Here is a 25033-nt window from a genome sequence, read left to right as displayed (position 1 = left end):
ATTATGGAGCAGATCATCCTGAGTGCCATCACGTGGCACGTATGGGACAGCCACATGATCAGGCCCACTCAGCAGGGGTTTATGAAAGGCAGGTCCTGCTTGATGAACCAGATCCCCTTCTATGACAAGGTGACCCGCTTAATGGATGAGGGAAAGGCTGTGGATGTTGTCTACCTGGACTTTAGTAAGGCCTTTCACACTGTTTCCCACAGCATTCTCCTGGAGAAACTGGCTGCTCATGGCTTGGACAGGTATACTCTTCACTGGGTAAAAAAACTGGCTGGATGGCTGGGACCAAAGAGTTATGGTAAATGGAGTTAAATCCAGTTGGCGGCTGGTCACAAGTGGTGCTCCTCAGTGCTCAGTATTGGGGCCAGTTCTGTATAATATCTTCATTGATGATCTGGATGAGGGGATTGAGTGCACCCTCAGTAAGTTTGCAGACGACACCAAGTTGGGCAGGAGTGTTGATCTGCTGGAGGGTAGGAAGGCCCTACAGAGGGACCTGGACAGGCTGGATCAATGGGCTGAGGCCAACTGTATGAGGTTCAACAAGGCTCGGTGCCGGGTCCTGCACTTGGGTCACAACAACCCCATGCAACGCTACAGGCTGGGGGAGGAGTGGCTGGAGAGCTGCCTGGCAGAAAAGGACCTGGGGGTGTTGGTTGACAGCTGCCTGAATATGAGCCAGCAGTGTGCCTAGGTGGCCAAGAAGGGCTGGTATCAGAAATAGTGTGGCTAGCAGGACTAGTGTCGCGAACAGGTGATTTACAACGCTTAAGGAATCACCAACAAAGGTATTAGCAAAAGTGGTTTTAATATGATGTTGTAAAAGTGCGACTTAACAATGTTTGATGGCAAGGTTCACTCTATTACTTACTGCATGGAAGAATCATGCAAAGGAGAACTGAGTTACACTCGAGTTAGAATGATTCACAGAGAGACTGGAGATGGGAAGAATAAGGAAGACCCTCCCCTTGCTTTCTAAATTCCTGATGGAGCTTAGGTGCGGCTAGGTCCAATCTTAGTCTCAGACTTGGACAACAGTTTATGTCTAAGGGACTGTACACGCAAAGTTTATATAATGTTTCATTAGCATCAATTCAGCATGCAATCAAAGTTATCAAGACAAAAATCAAAGTTACCATACTACAAGGTTATGTGCAATATCGGTCGCTTACCAAAGTTCTGTCATTGGTAAAAGGTCTCCCTTCCTTGAAGAGCAACCTTGAGAGGTGTCCCAGTTCAAGGGGAGATCACTGCCATGCAGCCACGCTGCCTAGCAGGGAGAGCTCAAAGAAGGCTCACTTAGGCTGTCATATTTATAGGATGAAGTGGTTGGCTTGTAGTCAAATTACATGCCATAGAAAAGGTATGCAGGAGACTCCTTGTATCCACAGCTTTCTTTGTTCCTTGATAAATGAGTCGCTCTGCTCCTTTGTGGGTTTTCAGAGAACAGATTGAAACTAGAGGAGTTCACGGCCTGGCTACAGCTCAGGGCTTTATCTCTTCCGGAGCCTGCACCAACTACCGCCACTCTGAGCAAGGGGTCGAGTGCATCCGTCACAACTAGGGAAGTGATCATCCCCCTGTACTCAGCAATGGTGAGGCCTCACCTTGAATACTGTGTTCAGTTTTGGGCCCCTCACTACAAGAAGGACATCGAGGTGCTGGAGCGTGTCCAGAGAAGGGCAACGAAGCTGGTGAAGGGTCTGGAGCACAAGTCTTATGAGGGAGGCTTATGAGGCTGAGGGAGACGGGGTTGTTTAGCCTGGAGAAAAGGAGGCTGAGGGGAGACCTTATTGCTCTCTCCAACTACCTGAAAGGAGGTTGCAGCAAGGTGGAGGTTGGTCTCTTCTCCAAACTAACAAGTGATAGGACAAGAGGAAATGGACTCGAGTTGTGCCAGGGCAGGTTTAGGTTAGATATTAGGAAAAATTTCTTCACCAAAAGGGTTGTCAAGCATTGGAACAGGCTGCCCAGGGAAGCAGTTGAGTCCCCATTCCTGGAGGTATTTAAAAGAAGGGTAGATGCAGCACTTAGGGACATGTTTTAATGGTGGACTTGGCAGTGCTGGGTTAACAGTTGGACTTGATGCTCTTGAAGGTCTTTTCCAACCTAAATGATTCTATGATTCTAACTACCTAATCAGAGGATACAGAGAAGATGGAGGCACCATCTTCTTGGGGGTGTATGGCAATATTATAAGATGTAACAGACACAAGTTGGAACATGGGAAATTCCAAATAGATATAAGCAAAACCTTTTTACTGTGACAATGCTGAGATACTAGAACCGGTTGCCCAGAACAATTGTGGCATTTCCATCCTTAGAGGTGTTCAAGACTTAACTGGACAAGTCCCTGAGTGACCTGATCCAATTAGACCTGCATTGAGGAGGGGGCTGGACCAGATTATGTCCGAAGGTCCCTGTCCACTTTCATTATTCTGATTCTGTGATCAAATTATGCAGAAATGCCTGAGCTAATGCTGAGCTCACTAATTCCAGGATAGAAAGTAGTATAACAGCATTGCTATTCTTGAGTCTTGGAGCTGATTAGCTTAGATGCTGCTCCACATCCAAGTGACTATACTGTTTTGGGGATCCAAGCTAGTTTCATTGATTACAGACACAGCAGCATGATCAGAGCTGACTTAGGAATCACTGTATGGCACTGCATGGTGTGATGCAGACATGTCCAGAATATAATTATAACTTCAACTCTGCAACAGGATGAGTGTGGTCAGACAGACTCACCATCTTAGAATGCCAGTGACATATTGGAGTATAAAACCTTCATTTTGATCTTTATCTTACTGAGAAGAAATGACTTCAGGCTGCAACATTCGGTGTCATAGTTTTCAAATTAAAAATGAGAGCCAGTTAATTAAAGTTTTGAAAGCATACTGAGATCCTTACATAAGAAGTGTAAAACAAATGCTAGGTTTTGTTATTCCAGACCTATATCAAAAGTTAGAAGTAGAGAGCCTTTTCTGTGGCCTTATTTGTGTTTTTCTTGCCACAGTTATAAAGGGATGCTTTAACTGTCTGTACATTTCTAAAAATGGATGTGTGCCCTAGATAATCAATTTGGTATTTGAATTAACCTGTTCCTTAACGACTTTTTTAGCTACTACTCAATGACACAGATGGAATTTTTAACTTTACTGCAATTAAAGGACTGCTTGGGCCTCCAGTGAGTATATGCTGCTTTATTAAATCTTCAGATTTGCTCTGTCTGTCTTCAGTGTCTCCTTTTAAATATCAGCTAGAGCTGAGTTTCCTGTGCTTTAGAATTGTGTTCCTGCTAACTTAAGCACTAAGCACTGTGGAAGTACTTCAGGGCAGAACTGAATTCTGTGTGAATGAATTACTTTTACACATTTGTATGAAAGAAAAGAATTGGCTTAGCTCTGAATCTGAACTATATGCTCAGAATGACAGAAATGTGGAACTGATGCAAAAATAGGGACCAAGATCTACATAGCACATCTTCCATTTTTTTTTTCTGTTCTTGTTTTTTAAGTCATAAAATATTGGGATAAAGTATTTTGCTCAGTTCTGCCTGAGACTGCAACTAGCAATGCTAGGCTCCCGTGTATGAGTTTAGTCTCACAGCAATTGTAGCTGTGGATGAAAAGCTAGAAATTTCATGAGAGAACAACAAATGTGAAATTTCAAATTCTAGGAGTATAGCTGCAAAATAGTTCATTCAAATATTTGAAATTCTGAATGCTTCCTGGTAATGATTTCAAATTCCTAAGACTGCATCCAAAGAGAAATCTACCTTTTCCAGGCTGTGGACTCTATTCAAACTTGCCTGGAAGTCTATGATATATGGCACTTTGCAAAATTTTAATCACTCCAAAGCATCTTACTTCACAGCTAGTTTCATGTGTGGACTGTTGTTTGTATATTTTATTTTACCTGTTTTCTTGTTTGTGAACACAGTTCTCTCTCTCACATTCAATCCCTGATGAAACAAGGAAGACCAGAATGTGTGTACCTGATAGCAGAATTTCACTGTACATAGCCATAGTTTGAAAAAAAACATGCATTTTAATAATAGAACTGTCCCAAAACAAATATTTACTAAATCTGTCAGTGAACTGAGAAGAAGGGCATTAGCTCCAATAATAGCTTTTAACCTTTATCTGTTGCCTAACATGCCTCTTTTCCACTTGTCACATGGTAGGACAACATCATATTATTGTGACTGCATCCAGGTGTGCTTATAGTAAAACAGCTTTCATGGAAGAGTTTTTTGATGTACTTCCTAAAGACCTGATTTTCCTAATCCCTGAACATAATAGGATGCCAGGACAGGATGGGCCCTCTTGTGTGAGCGCTGTTACCGCAGGTAGTTGCCATTCAAGCCTTAGATGACAGGTTCTCAAAATAACAGAGATGAGTGGGCTCATGAGCTCAGAAATGCATTGGCTTGTAATAGTTGCTAGAGTTACAGTCCCAACAGAAAGAAGTAGGTCCTGTAGCTCGAAGGACAGTTGCAACTGGAAAGGTCTTTGAACCTCAGTCTCTGAGCTCGCCCAAGTCAGGAAAGAGGTGCAGTCTCGTAGCGGCTCAGGTAATACACATCCAGGTGATCTGAACAAGAACTGAAGTGTCTCTCTGCAGATACCACAGTGGGGCAACCTTTAATATGCCCAGTACAAATCCAAATCCATGTTTCTATTCACAGCCTGTTACACACACTATTTTCTAGCCACAGACAACCAGGAGCAAAATGGCAAAGGTGGGAGGGCTACTGTGATCTCTGTGCTGGAATCTGGAAAAGATTCAAAGGAGGCTGAATTATAGTTGCATGCCTTTCATATGTGGAAAACGTTAGCTTTCTTCAGCCTTACCTGGATCTCTGTCACTTCAGTTTTGGAAAGTAAATGCTAATGTTCCAGAAAAAGTTAGAAGCATAGGGCATTGTGGAGTGTTCACAACTTTACCACTGGCTGAATGAAGTTCTTAATCCAGTTTCAAATCAGTTAATATTCACAAATTACGCAATACATGGAAAATGCATACTGTTTTGCAAGTCTGTAATATGTGTTTGCAAGGGGGTGGTTTTTTTGCATTTTGCAGGGGCCAGATGGCAAGCCAGGTCTACCAGGATTTCCTGTAAGTATTACGTTCCTTGGATTTAAGTATTTTTCAATATAGTTTAATATTTAAAGTCTAATAAACTTTCATTTGGGAGACTGTAGGTCTTTATGGAATCGACATCTATGGTAGAAATTAACTGTGCCAGAAATGAAGTATACTGTGATATGCACATTTTGTATTTCTGCTTATCTCAGAATCAGTTGTGTTGTTTAAATCTAAATGTAATTGACTCTCATGAAAAATTACAACCTAAGGAAAAGACCTATGCCATTTATGAGAAACAAATGGAACAAATGGACTTCTAAAAGTTATCTTTATCTGTATATGTAATTGTATTATTCTTTAGGCTTTTTTTGTCACCACTACAGAGTACAGTAAAACCCTACAAGGTGTACCCTTTTAATTTTATTTTAGGAAACGTGTATTATTTTTTACAATAACATACCAATGCCACCATGGAAGCATTGCACAGCCATAGTATCAAAAGGTGCCTTATACTATGCTACCTACCTATCGTGCTCAGACTGCCACACCATATAAACAATATCTGGCTTGTGACTTCATATAGTATTGTTTATACTATTATATTTAGATTCTATATAATGTGATAGAATTATTTTCCCTTGTTATGATTGTTTTACAGTTCAGATGCAATGGTCTCAGGATCCTTTGTCTATTGCCTGAGAATAACTAAGGAGAAAGCTGGGAAAGCTGACAAATAATGTTGACAAAATGCTGGCAAATTGCCCAAAATTCTACAGAAGGTTGTTTACTAAGTCCTGGGTATTGTGGACTGCACAGGAAGCCAAAGAAAGGGGGAAAAAACTCCTTAAAAATACTTTTCATTTGGAAAAAAGCTGATAACATCTAGAAAGTGATATCATGAATTCTTAGTCTCTCTGTCTCTGTCTCTCTCTTAGTCGCTCAGAATTTCTACAAACATGAAAATACCATTATTGTTCTTACCTCAGGTCTTTCCTTTATCTCTTCACTAATGCAGAAATCATGTAGACTTGAATTTAGTTCTTGGTGGGTAAAAAAATATTTCTGAATGCGCTTATAATAGAAGATTGTAAAACAAATGTGATCTGAGTGGAATGCATTTACCACAGAACCAATATAGAAATTATCTCATTTTCAAATATATAATCTCTATTTCAGATAAAAATATTTTTTTAAAGTACTGTTAAAAATATAGCTTCAGAAATTCTGTTGAAAGTCAGTCTGGCTTAATGATCGTGGAGGAAGAGAGAATAGAGTAGGGAGGAAATAGAGAATTTTAGGCTGAAATTCCACTCATATTTTGTATATTATATTATATTATATTATTCCACTCTTATATGTTTGCATATTTCTCTTTGTGAATGTGTGTATCGTCTACACTGTGCTAAACATCAGTGGTTTTTTGTTTTGTTCTTTTTAACAGATCCTCCCTATACGGTATTTGCTTTAGGGAATACTTTGATTCAGACAGCAATTTAGTCTTGTAAGAGTTCTTAGATTGCAACCACAGTGGTTCAAGTTCAAGTTTTCCAGTTAGTTAAAATTACATTTAGTAAAATAGACTAGCTCCATATTCTTAGCAGATCTCACTATGGATTTATGCACTTGTTTTTGCTTAGGGCCCTCGGGGACCAAAGGGTGATACAGGTTTGCCTGGATCACAAGGACCCAAAGGACAACAGGTAAGAGAAAAAAGCATAGGGAAAAGTACATGCTGCAAAACGTGCTAGATGACAAATACTTAGTGACATTAAAAGTTTAATTATTCTAATTTTACTAGGGATTGGGATGTTAAAAAGTTCATGTGAAGAATTTACTAAGTGGAAATTGAAGGAGTGCTAAACAAAATATCTTGATATAATACTACTGAGAGATAATGTTCCTGCCCCGGTGTGGAAATTCTGCAGTGCAGTATGCACTTATCAGAATAAGTTTGCATAAACATTAAACATGAGATGACTTCTTCTTGCAAGTTGATTGTCTGTGCTGACACCCTGGGATCCTAACCGAAAGGCTAAATAAAAAAATATTAATCTTTTCCTCCTCCTTTGGCACAGAGGGCTTTACCTACAGAATGAAGACTGCAGTTTTCCATTCCCAAAGAAAGTATAAGACTTGGGGAGCTCTCTCCTTAGAATCATTTCTCTTATTTCTGCAGAACAGTGTTTATTTTGTAGCACTGCTAAGAGGTGACTACGGACTGACTCTGCTATTTTGTAAATATTGCAGCAGTTGTTCTCGTTTTTGTCCCCTTCTCATCCACCTGCAGGAGCCAGGGGAGAGGAACATCTAAGTTATTACAATCCTGGGGATAACAAAAAGAAAAACAAAAACACTTTCTGCTTATTCTTTGTTTGTAGCTGACCTCACTTACTCAGAAGTAATAGAAAGGCTTGGAAATGGTTAATTATGATTTGAAATGGGATTGTAGATGAACAGCATCTTCATTGCTCAGAAGGAAACATCTCAGGCCACAAATACCAGTCCTCTTCTGTCATATGGATTCCTGTTCTTTTACGGAGTGCATAAAATGATCAAGCTCAACCTTGAAACAAGCTGGGTAGTTTTTGGTTTGGGTTTGTGGGTTTTTTTTATTTGGGTGGGTTGGTTTTTTTTTTTTTAGCTTCTGCTGTCCACACTGGAAGGAACTCAAAACTTTGAAGGCATTATATTTTGTACCCACCAATGACATAGTGACATTTCTGAGGCTGTTTCTGAGGCGTGAACACCAGGTTATGCTCAAGGGTGATGAAATTGGGAACCACAATGAAGCTGCACAGACACCTAGGAGCATTTTGCTTTAAGGATCAGAAGATGCTTCTGTTGCAACCTCAGGTCCATAAAATCTCACAGAAGATAAAATCAGTGAAGCCAAGCCTTAGGGAGACTCCAAAGTATCCACAGTATCCTCAGGGAGACTCCAAATTGGCCTTCATTATGAGGCTGCATCATGCCAGGCATATAGAGAGAATGATTCATACTTTCCTGATAGTAAAATCAGGACACTTAGTGTTCTATCAAGATTTTACATTTCCAGCAGGATTTCCTGACCAGTATCTAAGCTGATGGTACACAAGAGGACACCAATAGACTGTCTGCCTTTGGCAGAGATTTCTTGTGAACACAGCATGTTTCACATAGTTACTCTATCGAGAACAATTAAAAATCTTTTTTAAAAAATAAGTACTTATTCATCTCGGGGAGATTTACAGGAGCAGGATATTTTTAGTGTACTTTATTATGTTTTAAGAAAGATCAGCCCTTTTCTCCCCAGAATCAAGTTTCACCCTACTCACATTGGTATCACTTTATATTTAATATCACAGCATGACTGATCTGTCATGCTTCAAACAGCAGTAATGCCGCTTTGACTTCTCCTGATTCATTGAGAACTGCTTTGTAAACACTGTAAAATTATTTTGATAATTGCAGGGTGAAAAGGGAGAACCAGGAGCTATCATTGCTGCTGATGGATCTTTAACTGAATTATTAAGAGGAAAAGGGGAGAAGGTGAGCTAATACTGTGTTGTGTTGTGTTCCTCCAGAATGTTTGGTGGCCTTGTTACCAGCCACCTCTGCTAGATACTGCAGGAGTTCTCCTTGTAATTGCTCTATGTGTGTCCGTCCTCAACAGGGTGAAGCTGGAGTGGTGGGACCAGTGGGACCAATGGTAAGACATTTCCAAAGATGAGTGGATTCTGGGTTTTATTTTGTTTTGGTTTTACAGATAATAGTAAATGTAAAGGTAGTTTGTTTGAGCTTTTCATTCCTTCTGAGTAGGGATGATAAGGAGTATTCATGCTTCAGGACAATCAATGTTCTTCAGAAAAGAATGTGGTTGATATATATGTGGTGCTGTAAACTACTCACTCAATTGGGAATTTAAATTCTGGTAGCACAAAATGTATCTGTTACTACCTAAACAGACAGTGAAATATCATCAGAGCTAGAAACTTAAATAACTTACGACTCTGAGTGAACTGTGTTTGTTTAGCCCCGAAGATAAAAGGATGAGAGGAGCTCTAATTGCCTCTGCCTGAAAGGGAATTACAGAATGGATGAAGTCAGGTCCTTCTCAGAGGTGCACAGGAAAAAGACAAGTGCCAATGATCACAAGTTCCAGCAAGGGAAATTCCAATTAGGTATAAAGAAAAAAATTCACAGTAAAAGTGGTTAAACACAGAAATACGTGCTCAGAGAGATGGTGGATTGTAGAAGAAGGTGCTGAGTATCATGACTTAACTTGGAAGTTTGTCTTGCTTTGAACAAGAGGTTGTACTAGATGATCTCTAAAGGTCCCTTTCCAATCTAAATTATTCTCTATGATTTATGTTAAAACAACTGACTACATCAGGCTCAATTTCTGTTGGTGCCAATAATTTGCAACTGCCTTGGATCCTGGGAAGCTGCAAATGAGGTAGTAGAGTTAGACCATTTACCAGAATCAGGATTTAGAGGCCTTCTTTCAGGTACTTGGCCTGATATTTTTGACTGGACATAGAATGTTGTATGAAAGGACAAGAAATTAGTTATAAAATAAGAACAGTTGCCCAGACTCATGTAGCATTAGAGCAGGAATTAATTTCTTCTAGTTTACTATTCCAAAGATCAAGGATATTGAGTGTTTCTTTGCTTCTGCTTTTAATGTAGCCTGGTCTCTGTTGTGCCTAAGTGAATGTTAGTAGGTGATGTCGTTTCTGTGCACCAAGGCGTGTAGGAGATTTTGCCATCAGTTTCCATCATCTTTAAAAGGGGATAACTGGGTGTGCTGAGTAACTGCTTTCTTAATTACTGTCTATCAGATACCTTGAGGGGCCTATCCTAACTTAGCAGAATGGGAGTTCCTTTTCTCCTCCTTGTATGACTGCAAGATGAGCCTATGCTTTCACTTCAACACAGAGTCATAGAATAATTTAGAATGCAAGTGAACTTCAGAGATCATCTAGTGCACACCACTGCCCAAAGCAGGTGTATTTATCTCAGGGACTTGCCCAGTTGAATCTTCAACATCTCTTAGGATAGAGATTCCACAGCCTCTCTGGGCAGCTCATTCCAGTATTTGACAACCTTCTGGGTAAAAGTTTTTCCTTATATTTATTTGGAATTTCTAATGTTCTAGCTTGTGTTCGTTGCCTCTCATCCTGTTGCTGTGCGCCCTTCAGGACATGTCCTTTTGCTATCAGTCCCAAACTCTGTGTTTACATCTCCTTTTGTACTGCCATACAGTTCAGCATGCAGACAAGGCCATTCAGAAGAAGTTCCTGCCAACACAGGTGGAAATGGTTATGTTGCAGGAGAATTTGGCACACAAAACATGTCTCAAGACTTTGCTCAGCCAGTTCATCCTCTTAGTGCAGAACTCTAGTTTGATCATCGCTGCTAACAGGGATGGTTCATTTTGGTGTTGTCCCATAGAAAAAATCCCTTTGTAGTCAGTGGGAGTCCTGTGCAGCAAAAATATACAGACTTCAGAGTGCTGGGCCAGAGCCTCTGTGACATGAGTTATCAAAGTTTTCATTATGATGGTTCTCTTCCACTTTGCACAAAGTAAGACCCTGGCCCAAGAACAGCTTTGAGGCAGCTGGGGACTCTGATCGTGCCTCTGTGCTGTTAGGGCACAATGAACTCATACACAAGTTTCCAGAATTTGAAAAAAATTCCCTACTCATTGTTCCCCTCCTTTTCAAGTCTTCAGGTGGACAGAAGAGAGGATCACAGGAGCTTGGAGCACAAGGAGATACAGAGAAGTAGTGCTTTGGCAGATGAGAGCTAGGGATAGTCAGGAGATCAGTACTGTTATCAGCAAAAGCAGAAGAGACAGAGAATCCAACCTCCTGCCACAGGGGAAATGAGAATCTTTTACCTGCTCGATTATGCTGTTCACTGTCAGTGAAGCAGACCACTGCACGTTACTGAATAGGAGCCCTTAGTAAGAACCACGGTGTCAGTCTGCCCAAATTGACTGTCTGCTGTTGTAAATGAAATTTCCTTTTCTGGTAAGCAGTCTCCTGTGGTTTCCTCACTTCCTTCTTTCACTTCTAGCTGTGACTGCTGGTTTCTGTCTCAGGGAGTCACTAACATACGTCAGGGGTGGGCTGACACTTTGACAGAGGAAATATAGTAAAGGTGGCTTCAGCATGGTCATCTCTCACGTTGTTGATATTTATTTAACGGCCCAGTCAAAGCATGAGATCCAGACACTTCTCTTTATTCAAACTAATAAAAAAGTCTGTTTCTAATAATCTTCATTGCTCAGTAAAGCTCAGATTTGCATATTCTTTAAAGGCTCAAATACCGGAAAGTGAAATAGAAAAATACCCCACAACATTTTGGATTTTCTTTTTTTCAAACCCCATTATTGGATATGGTAGCACAGAACGGTAGGTTGAATCATTTTGAAAGCTTGGGGGCACAATATTGAAGTTCACATCTGCCAGAGCCCACCAGCAATCTATTGCCTGCTTTAGACACAGGCTTTACCTTTGATCATATGGGCAGAAATTACCTTCAAATAGGAAATTAAACAGAAGTTTAATAAAGGTCCTACTATCTTCGAACAGTTTCAGCTGCCATTAGTGAACTTTAAACTCTGATTACAATGGTGATATTATGAATCAATATGTTCACATGTTAAGCATGTCTGAATTTCCTCTCTAATCTAGTTTTCAGTTTTGGCATGATAAAAATTACAACAATTAATCCATGAATTTCAGCTTGATGCTAAGATAAATCATCTTATCATCATCAGATAAATTTTCCATGAATGTACATCACTTTTCAATGGAAAGATACTACATAAAGGCAAGGACAAACACTTGCCAGTTTCAAAAAAAAAAAAGGTTTTGTTAATTGAAAATTGTATCAGTATGGCAATAGTTTAATTCATGGATTGGTAAGAGACTGGTATTTGAATCCAGATGGTATTCCTGTGTCAATATTCTGCTGATCAGATGAGGTGCAAAGCTCTGATTATGCAAATCATCCAAGTATAAACATCAGGATATTTCTTGCAACCTTTCTAGCTCTTCACTTGCCTGTGCTCCCTCTATGCCTTGAACTGAGATATAACATGGCAACAGAACTGGACTATAAATAAGGAGACTCAGTTCTGCCACAGGCTTTCTTCCTTCTTAGTCTCCACTTTCCTTAATAATCAAGAACAAGTGAATGGCAAGATGGGGATTTCCTCTTGTTTTTCAATTGTTTGCTAGTTATCCTTTGAAGTAGCAGTCACAATGCCAACAAACGTTTGTTACCATTAAAGTGATGTGCTGAAATTGTGGTAAGCACTGCAATAGCCAGTGTCTTTCTTCCATCAGCACAGGTCTGTGTTAACCACCATATTGCAGGTAGAAATAGAAAGTCCGATACAATAACTACACGGAAAGTACTGTGATTTCTTGGGATTAAACACGTCAATTGTCACCTATAAGTGGTATCTGCATGAGATCTATAGAAAGAGATTTTTTAACCAATAATGCAAGAAGGGGTATCTCAGCATTTCACCAGACTGAAAAAAAGGAAATTAAACCAGAAAGGTTGATACATATGTAAAGAGATTGTCTAGACCCTTGTGGTTTTGTTGAGTTTCAGGAAGCTGACAGCAGATGAAAGTCTGTGGTATCCTCAGGTTTACTGCTTTTTATTGATCACTTGCTGGCTGCCTAGAAATTGCATGCTTGCAAATGGCCAGTCATAGATCATCCACAGTCCTGGACCGCTTTTCCCAGGCAGCCTGCTTGCCCTTTCTTTTTGCAGTCACTTGTATCAATTTGTGAGGCCCTATGGGTCAGTCACTCTTGTATAGAGAAGGATCTGTTCTGTTTCAACTATCAGACCCATAAATCCACATACCCAGGCTGGCAAGAGTCATGTAGAAACCTGTCACTATATGAATTCTCAGGCTGATCCACAGACATTTCCTCATAGGGCCTGATTCAAAAATAACCAGAAAAACAAGGCAAACAAAAAGGAGATGCACAAAGCATACACCACTAACTGCCTTTTTTCTACTGATCGATGCATTTAATTTTCCTTTGATACATGGTGACTCAGTTTTGAATTGCACACCCTTCAAATGGCTGAGAATTCAAACCTCATTTCAGATAACCAGTCTTTTCCAAGCCAGAGCTGACTGTTATAGGCAGGCCTCAGCCTCGGAGGTCACTCAGCAGAGCAAGTACAGAGGACATTCTGTGCAATCTCTGCAGACAATCACAGACTGATTTTTAATGCAAACATAAAACTATGCCTCTTATTCTAAATATTCAAATATATGTTAAAGATATGTTCCATATATTCTCCATAATCACATTTTCTTTTTTGTCCAGGGACCAATAGGACCTACTGGACCTAAAGGAGAACTTGGTTTCCCAGGACGTCCAGTATGTATTATGCTCTCAAGTGGAAAAAAGATAGGGGAGCTTGCTTCTGACACATACTACACTATTTCTACTTATTTCAGGGCCGCCCAGGACTGAATGGACTGAGAGGTGTGAAAGGTGATCGAGGCGAAGCATTTAATGTAAGTTCTTATGTACTGCAATTAGTTGAAAAAAAAATCCTGTTAAAATCTTAAGTCAAGTCTGATTTATACTAATTTCTTTAAAATGAGGACAGGACTAAAAACCTGAAATGATCTAGAAACAATTATATGTTTCTGCAACTTTTGTTATCTGGTAACAATCATTGAAAAGTCAACTTCTGGGTCCATCTGGACAGTTCTTGTGGATATACATAGTTGTATCAGCTCCCAGGTATAACAGTTAATGTGTGATTCACTGTTAGCATAGCTGGTTCAAATAGCAAATGATCTGGGATTGCGAATTCTTTCTATATTTCAAAGACTTCCTGATCCAGGCCATCAGTATGACCCCTCATGGTGTGAAGATACTGCCATAGGCTCTTAGCTATCTAGCGCAAGTACAAACAGCACTTGAGCATATCATAGTGAAGTGGCATCTACTCTACTACTAATAAGGACATACTTGCTAATATCTACTACCTGCTTTAGATGCCATTTACATGTACCCAGAATAATGACCACTGCATAGATGATAGCATATCCATGCCCACCTACAACCCGTAATTACGGAATGACAAGTGATGAACCAAGGTCCTGGTGCTGCAAGTCTATTCTTATGAAAAGACTTCGTACAAGGGGTCTCATGGCAAACATGAAGACTGGACTACACAACAGTAAATACTGCTGAGCATAAGCAATAAGTTTCACAATAGCAGAGTGATTTGTGTGGCTGTTCGGATGTTATGGGGCAATCTGTCCTAGAAAAATTGGTACCCATACCACAACAGCAGCTAATAATATTTCACCTGCATCAGAGAGATGCTGAAAAAAAGACAAGGGTATTTTACTGTGGTAGCATAGAAATTACAAGGTAGGGGTCCGCTAGGCATCAGAAGAGGTGATCTAATCAATCTTACTGTATTTCAGTAGAGCGCTTTTTGTAAATTAATTCTGTTGTATGAGTCCTCTGGTTCTACTTTGTTTAAAAGAAAAAAAATACACGGCACACAAACTGAAAAACACAAGTATGTTATCTATCTTGACAATAAATACCAGTGAGATGATGATATTGCTTTATCTGACTAACAGGGAGACTGAGAATTGGTAAATACTTAAGTATCTTCACAGAAAGAAAAGACCAGGTACTAAAGGTTGCTTACACCTCTAGAGAAAGGTGTAAAATGAAATTTAGTTGCTGAAAGTGAAACCAGACAAATTAGACAAATTCTAATTGGAAGAAAATGATGGAAAAGATTACTAGCCACTGGCAGAAAATATTAGAATTTCCATTCCTCCATATATTCAAGTATCGTCAAGGTTCATTTTCTGGATTGTTTGCCTTAACCAAACAAAAACTATTAAAGCAAGTATAACTAGACAAAGTACATCAAGCTGGGAGATTAAAGCAAACACGTAAACAAAACAGGCTACATGTTCTAATAGTCCTTCCTGGAGTGCTCAGGGAAGATAAAATCTAATGGATCTCTAATTATCGATGAGATAACATGTGTCACCTCACAGAAGCTTGCATTGATGTGGAGTGAAAGATGGACATGGCGAGATGCCAGGTTTTTAAATGACATGGTAAAGAGCTGGCATATTTTTTTTTAAAGGGCAGTCACGCCTCCAGTCTAGCAGGGTTCCTTGAAGGTGCTAATTAGTGTGTAGTTATCTGACTGGCACTTGAAAGTATATGAATCTCAGCAGTATTGAGAATCCCAGACCAGTCTCAGATACCTAATTTTCCTTGGATGAGAGATCCACTTCCTTTAATTTACTTTCAATTTTTAGTCCTTTGGGGTTTCTAGTTTGGGATTTGTTGTGGGGTTTTGGGTTTTTTTTTGCCCTGGAAACAACAATCTTAGACCATTTTGTTCTCCACAAAGTGCTTTAGGTTAAATACTAAAATTCACCTGACAGGTTGGTCCCTGTAATTGAAGGCACAGTCTCCCCTCAAGCCATTTAACACAAAACTTCTTGGTTAAATGGGGCCTTCTGAGCCCCTTGGCCTTCTTTCTATAGGCTCAGTTGTATTGCATATGAAAAGATCTGTCTAATATCTTCCTTCTTTCACGCTCTCTGACCAGGGCCTTCCTGGCTTGCCTGGACTCCCGGGGCCCCCTGGACCTCCAGGACGTATAGTTTATATCAAAGGAGTAAGTACAACTGGGGATCAGTTGCTGGTCTGCCTCTGTAGCAGAAATATGCTGTTCTAGAAACACTTTGCAAAGGCAAACATCAAAACTTGTTTCAGGCAACACAGTTTACAGTGGGTGACCTTGCTTGTGTGCATAGGAAAAAATCTCTTAACCAGAGCCACTGTCTTGTAAGAGTTTTGCCCCCCACACACAGTGGGACCTGCTGACAGACCTGTGGGAGCTCCCAGGCAGCAGGTTGGGCACTCTGCTCAGGAGGTGCTGATTTTTGTTTTGACAGCTTTGTCCCATCATGTCTATTAGATCTATTTAGTGTGTTATCTGCTGTACTATACCTACATTCATTAAAATAGTTTCCCTTACTGTTTACAACAGACAGTTTTCCCAGTCTCTCCCAGACCTCATTGCAAAATGCCAGTAAGTCATACACAGAATCTGCTCTCAGCAAAATGCATGACCATGACAGTACATAACCAAAGTAGCTATATAAATAACCACAGTAGCTTTGCAGCTTTTCTCCCCCTGCTTCTGCTTTGCACCAGAGATGTGTTTTACCTAGTCTTCAAGGTAACAGATTTTCAAGTGTTTAGATACCCCAAATTAGCTGTATATAAAATATATAACAGAACTAGAAACACTAGAACCTTCTGCTTAACGCACTTTGACTAGTCGGTTGTCCTAACACTTTTAATGCCTTTCAAAATCCATGTTTCCATAGTTCAAGAGTTGCTTTGGGAGCTGAATGTTCACACATACATGTACACAGATTTTTCAATGTATATATAAATACCATCTACCTGTTTTTATATCTTTAGCTGTTTTCAATTTCAATAAGACTTGTTATGTATTTCATTGTGGCATGAAAGATGCATCAGAAAAGAAGGATCATGTTCTTTATTTGACCCTCAAATGCAGTCTATTCACATATAAACATTTATTATTTCAAGAATGACAGCAGGTGAAGCTCTGCCCCTGCTTTCCAAAGGAATAACAAAGCCCCCATTACCTTCAAAGGACCTTCAACTTCACACGTAGTGTTAAAAGAAAGGAGATGGAGTTTATATTTTCAAAACACTCTGATGTAATTTTTGTTTAATGAATCTTGGAAATTACATCCTGTAATGAACTGCGAACAGCGTTCAGTCCTGGAAGTACTTTTCCTAGGGCAATATTGTACTGTTAAGCTGTGGGTTAGGTACTTGGAAAGGATTCTGTCTTTGAGAGCCACAGTCCTCCCCTGAACAGTGTGGCATGCAGTATGGCTGTTCTACTTTTCTGTTAGACAGTATAGCTCAAAACAGTATTGTGCCCCCTCCTCCAATTTCCATTACAGTTCTTTTTCACTTATTTTAGAGAAGCAGCTCTTGATTTACACTATGCTAGATGCATTGGTACTCATCATCACCCTACCCTTACTGCTGAAGAAAGATGTATCTCAGCTTATGGATCTTTATGTTAATTAATGATAAATAGTCATTACTCTATGGTAATTTGACATTTCTACAGTTTTGGCCTACCACCTCCAGGCACCATCTTTTTACCTCTTTGAATTCCTCCCTTAAATCCTCCCATTCTCACCGTATAACATTCTTGTATGTTAATCACATATGTCCGTAATCGCATATGGATTAGTCAGCCTCACCTCTGAAACCTGACTGGACGAGGCCCTGAGCAACCTAACGTAGTTGATCCTGCTTTGGGCTAGACAATCTCCAAAGATGCCTTCCAACCTCAACTCTCCTATGATTCTCTGTGGAATGATTCAAACAATACAAGCCTATTTTTGCTGAATTTCAGATAATAATAAAAAGTCACTTTTCAAGAAGGTTACAATCAGTGAAAAATAACAGTAACTTTTATGTGCACAAGTAATAGAAATCTGTACTTATAAACACCTCTTCGTGCATCTGAGTATGCTAGATAGATTTGTCCTACATTTGTGAATAATCTCCTAAACCTGTCCGAGTTTATAGATAAGAAGTCTGCTGTACATGCCTACATAAATGAATATCGATAAAGAACTACAGACTGAACCCCACAAGTTTTCCTCATGTGAACTGAACTTCTGAAGTTAATGGAGCTATCCATGTGAGTAAGACTTCTAAGAGCTAATACTACAGGACTAGCCAGATGCAGCACCCTCAATTTTTTTTTCATACACTTTGTTAGATTCATATAAATAGTACTAGCTAGTACTAAGATCTGTCAATTTCCAAGCACTGTGCCACATTTTAACTCCTGCACTGTCCCTATTTTGAAGACAGGCAGTAGAGGTATGTAGCATGCCCACTGTTACAGGTGGCTGGTGTCAGAACAGGATAGACTAGAATAGCTTCTGCCTCCCAGCTGTGGTCTCAATACATCTGGAGCATAGATCAACATCAGACAGTAGGCATAGCCATGATCTGATGAAAAATTTACAAACACAGTCTGTTATCTTACAGTCAAAAATCAAATCCTGCTTTCAAATGCCGTGATGTAAATTTGGAATTATTCTTGGAGAATGAGTTTTCTGATGCTTCACTGGCATGACTGAGAGTAGGATTTGCCGATGCCTCCAAAACGCATGTTGTTACCCTCTTGCTGACAGCATGTTGCATGTTAAAAAGAGCACAATCCTGAAAAATCTTGATCAGCTAATACTTGGACCTCGTCAAACTGGAGATAATCCCAGAATGTTGTTATAATATTTACTGTGATGGCATGCAAATTTTCCAGGCTTTTCAGTCACCTCAAGTGACCAGCTTCCATTGGTTAATGTATATGGATAATTTTTAATAGATTTCTTTGTCTGTAGGTGAGCACTCCTTATCCTGGAAATCAAGAAGCTCTTAAAGTCCACAGTGAGTAATTATTTTCTTGCACCTTGGTTTACATAAGCTTTTTATGTTTTTGCTTATTTAAGCTCTTTTTGCTTTTTCTTGGCTATTTCATAACTGGGTTTATGGGGAAAAAAAGGGAAAAAAAAAAAACAAACAGAAAAGAAAAGGTGGTCTTGCTTCTTTTTCTTCTGAAACTATAAGATCATATCTTGGTCCAGTCTCAACATGTAGGCTAAAGAACAAATGAGCCTAGGTCTGCACTTTAAAGACTAAGATTTCTAAATTGAGCAGTGCAACACAGTGTCTGCAAGATCTAATCTTAGAAGTCCTCTGTCAGAGCAGAGGTGTCACACATGGCTACACCAAGTCATTACTCTCTGCTCTGGCAATGCTCCTAAGATGCAAATTCTAAAGTCCACCTGATACTACATCCCACCAAGAAACCAGGTGGTCTCTTTCCTCCAGTGTTTGACTGATGGTGTGAAAACCACTTCCCTTCTCTGAGTGACTGATATCAAAAAACCTGAGCTTGTAATCAGAGCTCCCATCCTTTTCTTTGAAAGAAAACTGTAACAGGCAGGGTCAACACATATTGGCTGCTGGAGTCCCAGAGAATATTGCTGAGGGAAAGAAACACGCTATTAACAGGTCTTTCTGTGTGGGGGGGTGAATTTTCTGGCGAGACAGAAGAAAAGTTTCTCATTCCCTCCTTCTCTAAGAAGGTGAGCCCTGTTGAAAAGAAAGTAGTTTCTGGGGTTTGAGAGTGGCTAGGACAAAAATCTGACAGGCAGACAAAGAAGGAAGTAAGACTAATGGGGAAGGAGGATGAGAAACTCTGTACATGAGGACCCTGAGGAAATTGTCACAAGGCTGGAGAAATGTTGTCACTTTTCTCTCCTTTTAATGGAAGGAGGTTTCAGGACAATAGAGGGTCAAATTTGTGGGGTACAATGATGCCCTGAACTTTCTTTCTGAATCCTTACTGCTGAATGACTGACTCACCTCTTACAAGTGAAAGCCTAAGTCTTGTGCTTGGCAAACTGTCCACATTTCTTCAGGGCTATGTCCACAGAATTAAGTCCATAGAGCCTAGTCTGTCCATTGCTGCTCCTAAATTCAAAGACTCCCAATTGCTTGTCTCCCCCTGCACAGACTCCAAAAGATTTCCCTGTCCATATTTTTGTTTTTAACAAAGAATCCATTATCTAACAGAATAAATGCCCAGACAGAGCCCAAAGTTCTTGGTTCAAGACATTTTCCTTAGTTCTAAGAGTTGACTACAAGCTGCTAAAGGACATTCTGCTCTTTTTAGACTTTCAGCCTAGGTAAAAGCTTGAAAGTGAGGATGTTGACTATGACAATTTTGTTTAAAACTTGTCAGTTTTATTCAATTAATCATTATAGTTTCTTTTCTCTAAATGCATACTGATTCCGAACCCAAACAGTAAATCCTAAAGTCATTCCAGCATGCATCCCTTCTTTCTTTGATTTAAGGAGGAAAAGTCACCATTTACATACAGTTTTCATCCCATTTTAAGATTATTGTAATGGTCTGACCATTCCATTCTTGAGCTAGTACTCCACCAGGTAAGCACAAAGTGGTCACTTACTGTGTGCACCAGGCATTAAAATTAAGGCAAGCCTGTGTCTGTGGTTCAGTGCTTTTGTCCTTCCTCAAAGACATGCTCCAAGGATGGATTCAGTTACATGCAGAGGGAAACAAGTAGCAATTCTGTGGGAAAAAAAAATTATGAATGTTGATTGAAATAGTGCTGCCTTGACCAAATTGCGTGGAAATCCTTCTAGTTCTAAGGGTAGCAGAAAGTTCTGTGACAGTTTTGCCCCTTCAGAGCTTCTTGGAGCAGGAAAAAAAGTTGGGACATTAAAACCAAGTCCCAGAGCACCCCCAGGGAGCAGCCAGCAGCTTTCTTATGATCCAGAAGTACACAATGGAGAAGAAGGTCTTCTCAAGATGACAGAGGAAATGAAGTCAGTGGTCTTTCTCCTTTTATTTAACTACTTATAATAAAAATTTATTCCTGCCTATATTTATTATACTTTCAGAGTAATTATGTGGAAAAAAGCAGTACTGCAGCCTCTAATATACAGCCTGAACCTCTTTCCCAGTTCCCATGTTCCTGGGAATTAAATTATTGTTCCCATCACAATGCAGAGAAGCCTGGAGAGTTTACAGTTTAATCAGATAGGTCAGAGCCTGCATGGCAAAAACAGTGCATGCAAAACAAGTTGAATAATGCAGCAGTAGTACATGTTATACCAGCTCCAAACACTGGGGCTTGGGGCTGTTTCTGGGGGAAGAGATGGCTATCTGGGCACCAGCTCTAGTGTGGTCCAGAGAGTAGACAGCGGGCTGGTATCAGCAACTGGAACAGCTCCTCTTCCTCAGCAATGACTGAGACACTTGGAAAGACCATGCCACCTTGACTCAAATGGAAAAAGTAAGGAAGAAAAGGAAATGAGTGCAAGAGATCAGGATAAAGGGCAAGAATGAACATAGTAAGTCGTAAAGGAAGACATCTTGAAGACGAGAAAGTCGGGGCTTGCTTGTATAAGCTCTGTATTGGTCTCAATATTTTAAGATAACCTAATATACTGATGACTGGACTGGAAATCCATCTGGAAAATAACTCTGAAGATGTCACAGTTGGACAGTTAGGGTTCAGCTTGCAGCTAGGAAAACTGTCTAACTGCACACCTGAGAGATTGTGTGATTGGCCTCAGTGCAACATAAAATGAGGCCCCACTGTTCTGTCAATAGGCATTTGAACATGGGCTCACAGCTGGAGGCTGAAGTCACCAGACACATAATGGGGAGACCCACGGGAGTATGACCAGCTTTCACTTCTCATGGCTGAAAGACAAAAGAGAAGGGTGGAGAGGAACTGGATGGAAACTTCCATTGTAACATGGGGCTCTGAAACGGAAGAAGTACACCTCATTCTTCTGTAGTTGTAGCCATTCTGCACAAATAGAAGAAGGAAAAATTCTGTAACAATTTTTCAAACTAAGCCTTTCTTACCAATGAAGTCTTATTTATAAGTGGCACCAGGTCATGGAGCATGGACTGGGTACCCAAGCAAGAGACTGCTTCTGTGCTCACCCCAGTGAAATTCACAAGTCTAATCAGACCAGGTTAGAAAAGAGCCAGTGTTCTTAGTGATCCACTGACTCCCAGCACAGATCACAACTGAACACAGGGGCTGAAGATATCACAGACACTTCAAGCAATATGTCTTGTATCTGCTTGTTATTGTACTTCAGCACCCTTCCTGCTCATAACTCAGAGTAGGACCACCTCACCTTAAACTTGAAAAGGCATTTCTACCTGAAGGAAGTGGCTATAAGATGTTACTGTGGCAGACTGATGTTATTTTACATTAATGTTGCAAAGATACTAGCAATTACTCAGATAGAACAAAAAAAGAAATCAGACCTAAGAAGTCTAAACACTCAGGGGTAATTTTACCCAGATATTTTATAGGGTAAGGTTACCATGAAAGTTTAGCAATATCTGGAAAAATAGAAGGTTTATCCAGATGTAGGTGCAATTCTACCCTTAGCTCACCCAGATGGAAAATTATGCTAAAAGCATTTCTGTTCTCAGAGAACATTTTCTTCATTATTAATGCTTTTATGACATGAAGGAGCAATAAACGATAACATTTTTGACATTCACAGTTGCAGATATTATCATTTATTGGTCCGTTTTGGAGGCTGGAGATAGTAGAAGATGTAGTATCAAATGCAGAGCCATAACTCAAGAACCGTTTCTACACTTGCCCAATGAATTTCACAAATGCAGTGAGAACAGGTTTGTTCAGAGGGTCTTAGGCTAGGTGGTTAGGGAACAGAGAGTGAAAGATTGACTTGTAAGAGAGATTGTCTTGCACATGTTGCAGTTGATGATAAGAGAGAACAATCAGGCAGCCATTCAATGTTCATGAGAGAGTGAGACAAGCATATAGGGACTGGAGCAACGTGCCCCACATGTATGGAAAAGTCTTCTCTCACTTTCGGTGGTTTGGTTGTCACTGCTACAGTCTCTGCTGTTTGCAAGTTCTCATGGATTTGTGATGCTTTTATGGCAGGTGCTAAAGCAAACAGAGATTCCTGGGGGCTGCACAGTTCAGCGGACTTAAAAGGAGAAAAGGGAGACAGAGGTGCTCCAGGACCACCAGGTATACTAAATCTGATATGTCATTGATATCCTGTAAAGGAATACATGTTTAACTAACTTACTTAAAAAGCAATTCAACAAAGTACTTTGATACTTACCCCTGCAGCCTTACCTGCCTAAAGACAGGTACCTAGGAACCTAGGTTCCTTGCTGAACTGACACAAAGAACAACAAAACCCATAATGTTATAAAAAATGTCTTCTGAAAATAAGTATCTGTACGGCACATTTGTGAGTATTATGAATGTGTTAAGTAGAAGAATAGATATTGAAATGTAACTGGCTGGTCAGAGATTTCTTGAAATCTTAGAAGGATGTCATGTCCACTTCCTGAGATATTGTTTTGTTGTCAATCTTTTTGAGCCAAGTGGGCTAAAATCCAGTGCTTCCCATTTCAGGGTAACACACCTCTGCATTCTGAGTTCAAGGCAGTCATTTGTTGGTGACAGTCCCACTTCCAGCAGGAGGTGGAACTAGATGATCTCCATTTCAACCAACTTTTTAATATTCTATGCTTTATTTGTGATAATCACGAAAAGTCTGTGTGAACTAAAAATACTAATTCACTGGTGGTAGAAGCATCATAACAGATGTTCCTCACCAAAGATTTACTTTTCTGTATCAAAAAGTTGATACACATTGCTAATTCTTACACATTCAAAAATAGTTACAGAAACAAGCATCTATTTGAAAAGACTGCTATTACAAACTCTTCCTTTTCTATATATTTTTTGAAATCTCATATACTGAGATAAGGCTTTGGTCAGTGTCAGAAATAATTTGAAACAGAAGAAGCAGTATATCCAATTAATGTTGTTATACCATATTTATAATCTTTGTTCTCTAATGTGTTGATAACAAACACAAAACTACATCTATATGGATATTTCTGTCTTTGTTCCAAAGACACAGTTCTGTTGACTGAACATGGTATTTTGGTTATTTTTAAGAGGACATCTGTTTCTTCTAATAAAATCTGTTTTCTTGTCTTGTCTTCATTAATTTTTATTCTGATCAATATCCAGTGCCTTAAAATAAGTCATTAGTGCTTCCTAGTCATCAATAAACCTGTAAAAAGAAGCAAGAAGCATACCTAAACAGAAATTAAGAAAATTTTCTCTTCTGTGCTGGTTTATCCACCATGAACACGTCTGTTCCCTCCCAGGTTCTGTATTTAGTGCAAATTAATGTCCTACAAGTATTTTTGCCTACACCTGATGATTTCAGGTGCTTCAGAAGGAGAGGATTATGAAAGGATTATGCTTATGATCTTGTTGTAAAACTGCAGCTAGTGAAGGATGGTGAAAATAACATGAGAATTCTGGTTAAATTGAAAACTTAATTCACCTTTCTCCTAAAGTAACAGGGATTTATTCATATGTTTGCCAACTGAATCCAAATAGATTGACTATCTTCCATATTTTGTGAAGTTAAAATATATTAACTGAGACCAATTCTGTTGCTGCTCTAAAAAAATATTCCTGTTTGGTTTTTGCTCGTTGATGTAGTTGCTAAAACATTCTTTCATACAAACCAATTCTCTAGGTCTCACAGATATCCACATAATATTTGACAGTGAAAATTCACAAGCTAGAAGTTTCAGGGTAGTGGAACATGATTAAAGTACAGGAATTTTTCAAAACCTTCTCTGAAGGACAGATGCTGAAGCTCCTTCCACTACAATACCTGTTGAGTTCCAGCAATCAGAAAAGCTTCCTGAACTGTGGTACTTGTCCACGCAGTGGATTTATTTTTCATTTTCACAAAATGTCTCCTCTCCAACCTTACAAACAGGCTCTATTAATTGATACCATGCAAAAATATGAAGCCAACACAAAAAGTGGGTAAATGGCAGGCCGCACTTTATTTAGCTACTCTGTATAGAGGCCGGTGCAGTAAGTATCCAGAGCATAGGTGCTGTGTTCCAACCACATGAGCAATGCTCCAGCACAACCCCGGTGTTTCTGGCTGGAGGAGCACAGTTTGGAGCCTTGTAAGAAAACATACCTAGAAATAGAGGAGAAGACTTCACTGTATCATAGTCTCAGACCCAATTGCCTAAGGCTGAAGATCTGCTACTCGAAAATGCAGGGTTTATTGCAGTGTGCTGGCCCTTGACCATAGTCAACTCCCTTCATTCCTGTGGGTCATTCTCCAAAAGGCCACCCTGGCATTCTGGACAAGTTTTGACACTCATCCAAATCCACCCTTTTGCC

At 39.7% G+C, this 25033-nt stretch overlaps 1 protein-coding gene across 3 annotated transcripts in view; it reads left to right on the top strand.

Annotated features, from left to right (window-relative positions):
- COL15A1 (collagen type XV alpha 1 chain) overlaps positions 1–25033 on the top strand; it is a 161968-nt gene that overhangs the window by 116005 nt on the left and 20930 nt on the right. For all 3 annotated transcript variants that reach the window (XM_082328615.1, XM_082328614.1, XM_082328613.1), the window contains 11 exons: positions 3131–3196; positions 5095–5130; positions 6738–6800; positions 8551–8628; positions 8753–8788; positions 13449–13502; positions 13583–13642; positions 15730–15798; positions 16174–16215; positions 18596–18641; positions 22730–22819. In XM_082328615.1, the coding sequence (XP_082184741.1) occupies positions 3131–3196; positions 5095–5130; positions 6738–6800; positions 8551–8628; positions 8753–8788; positions 13449–13502; positions 13583–13642; positions 15730–15798; positions 16174–16215; positions 18596–18641; positions 22730–22819 (640 nt within the window). The remainder of the gene's footprint in view (positions 1–3130; positions 3197–5094; positions 5131–6737; positions 6801–8550; positions 8629–8752; positions 8789–13448; positions 13503–13582; positions 13643–15729; positions 15799–16173; positions 16216–18595; positions 18642–22729; positions 22820–25033) is intronic.

This window comes from Platalea leucorodia, assembly GCF_965183815.1.
Source record: "Platalea leucorodia genome assembly, chromosome: 1".
In the NCBI taxonomy this organism is placed as follows: domain Eukaryota; kingdom Metazoa; phylum Chordata; class Aves; order Pelecaniformes; family Threskiornithidae; genus Platalea; species Platalea leucorodia.
Note: the sequence above shows the minus strand (reverse complement) of the source record. Positions and strands in the feature narration are given on the sequence as shown.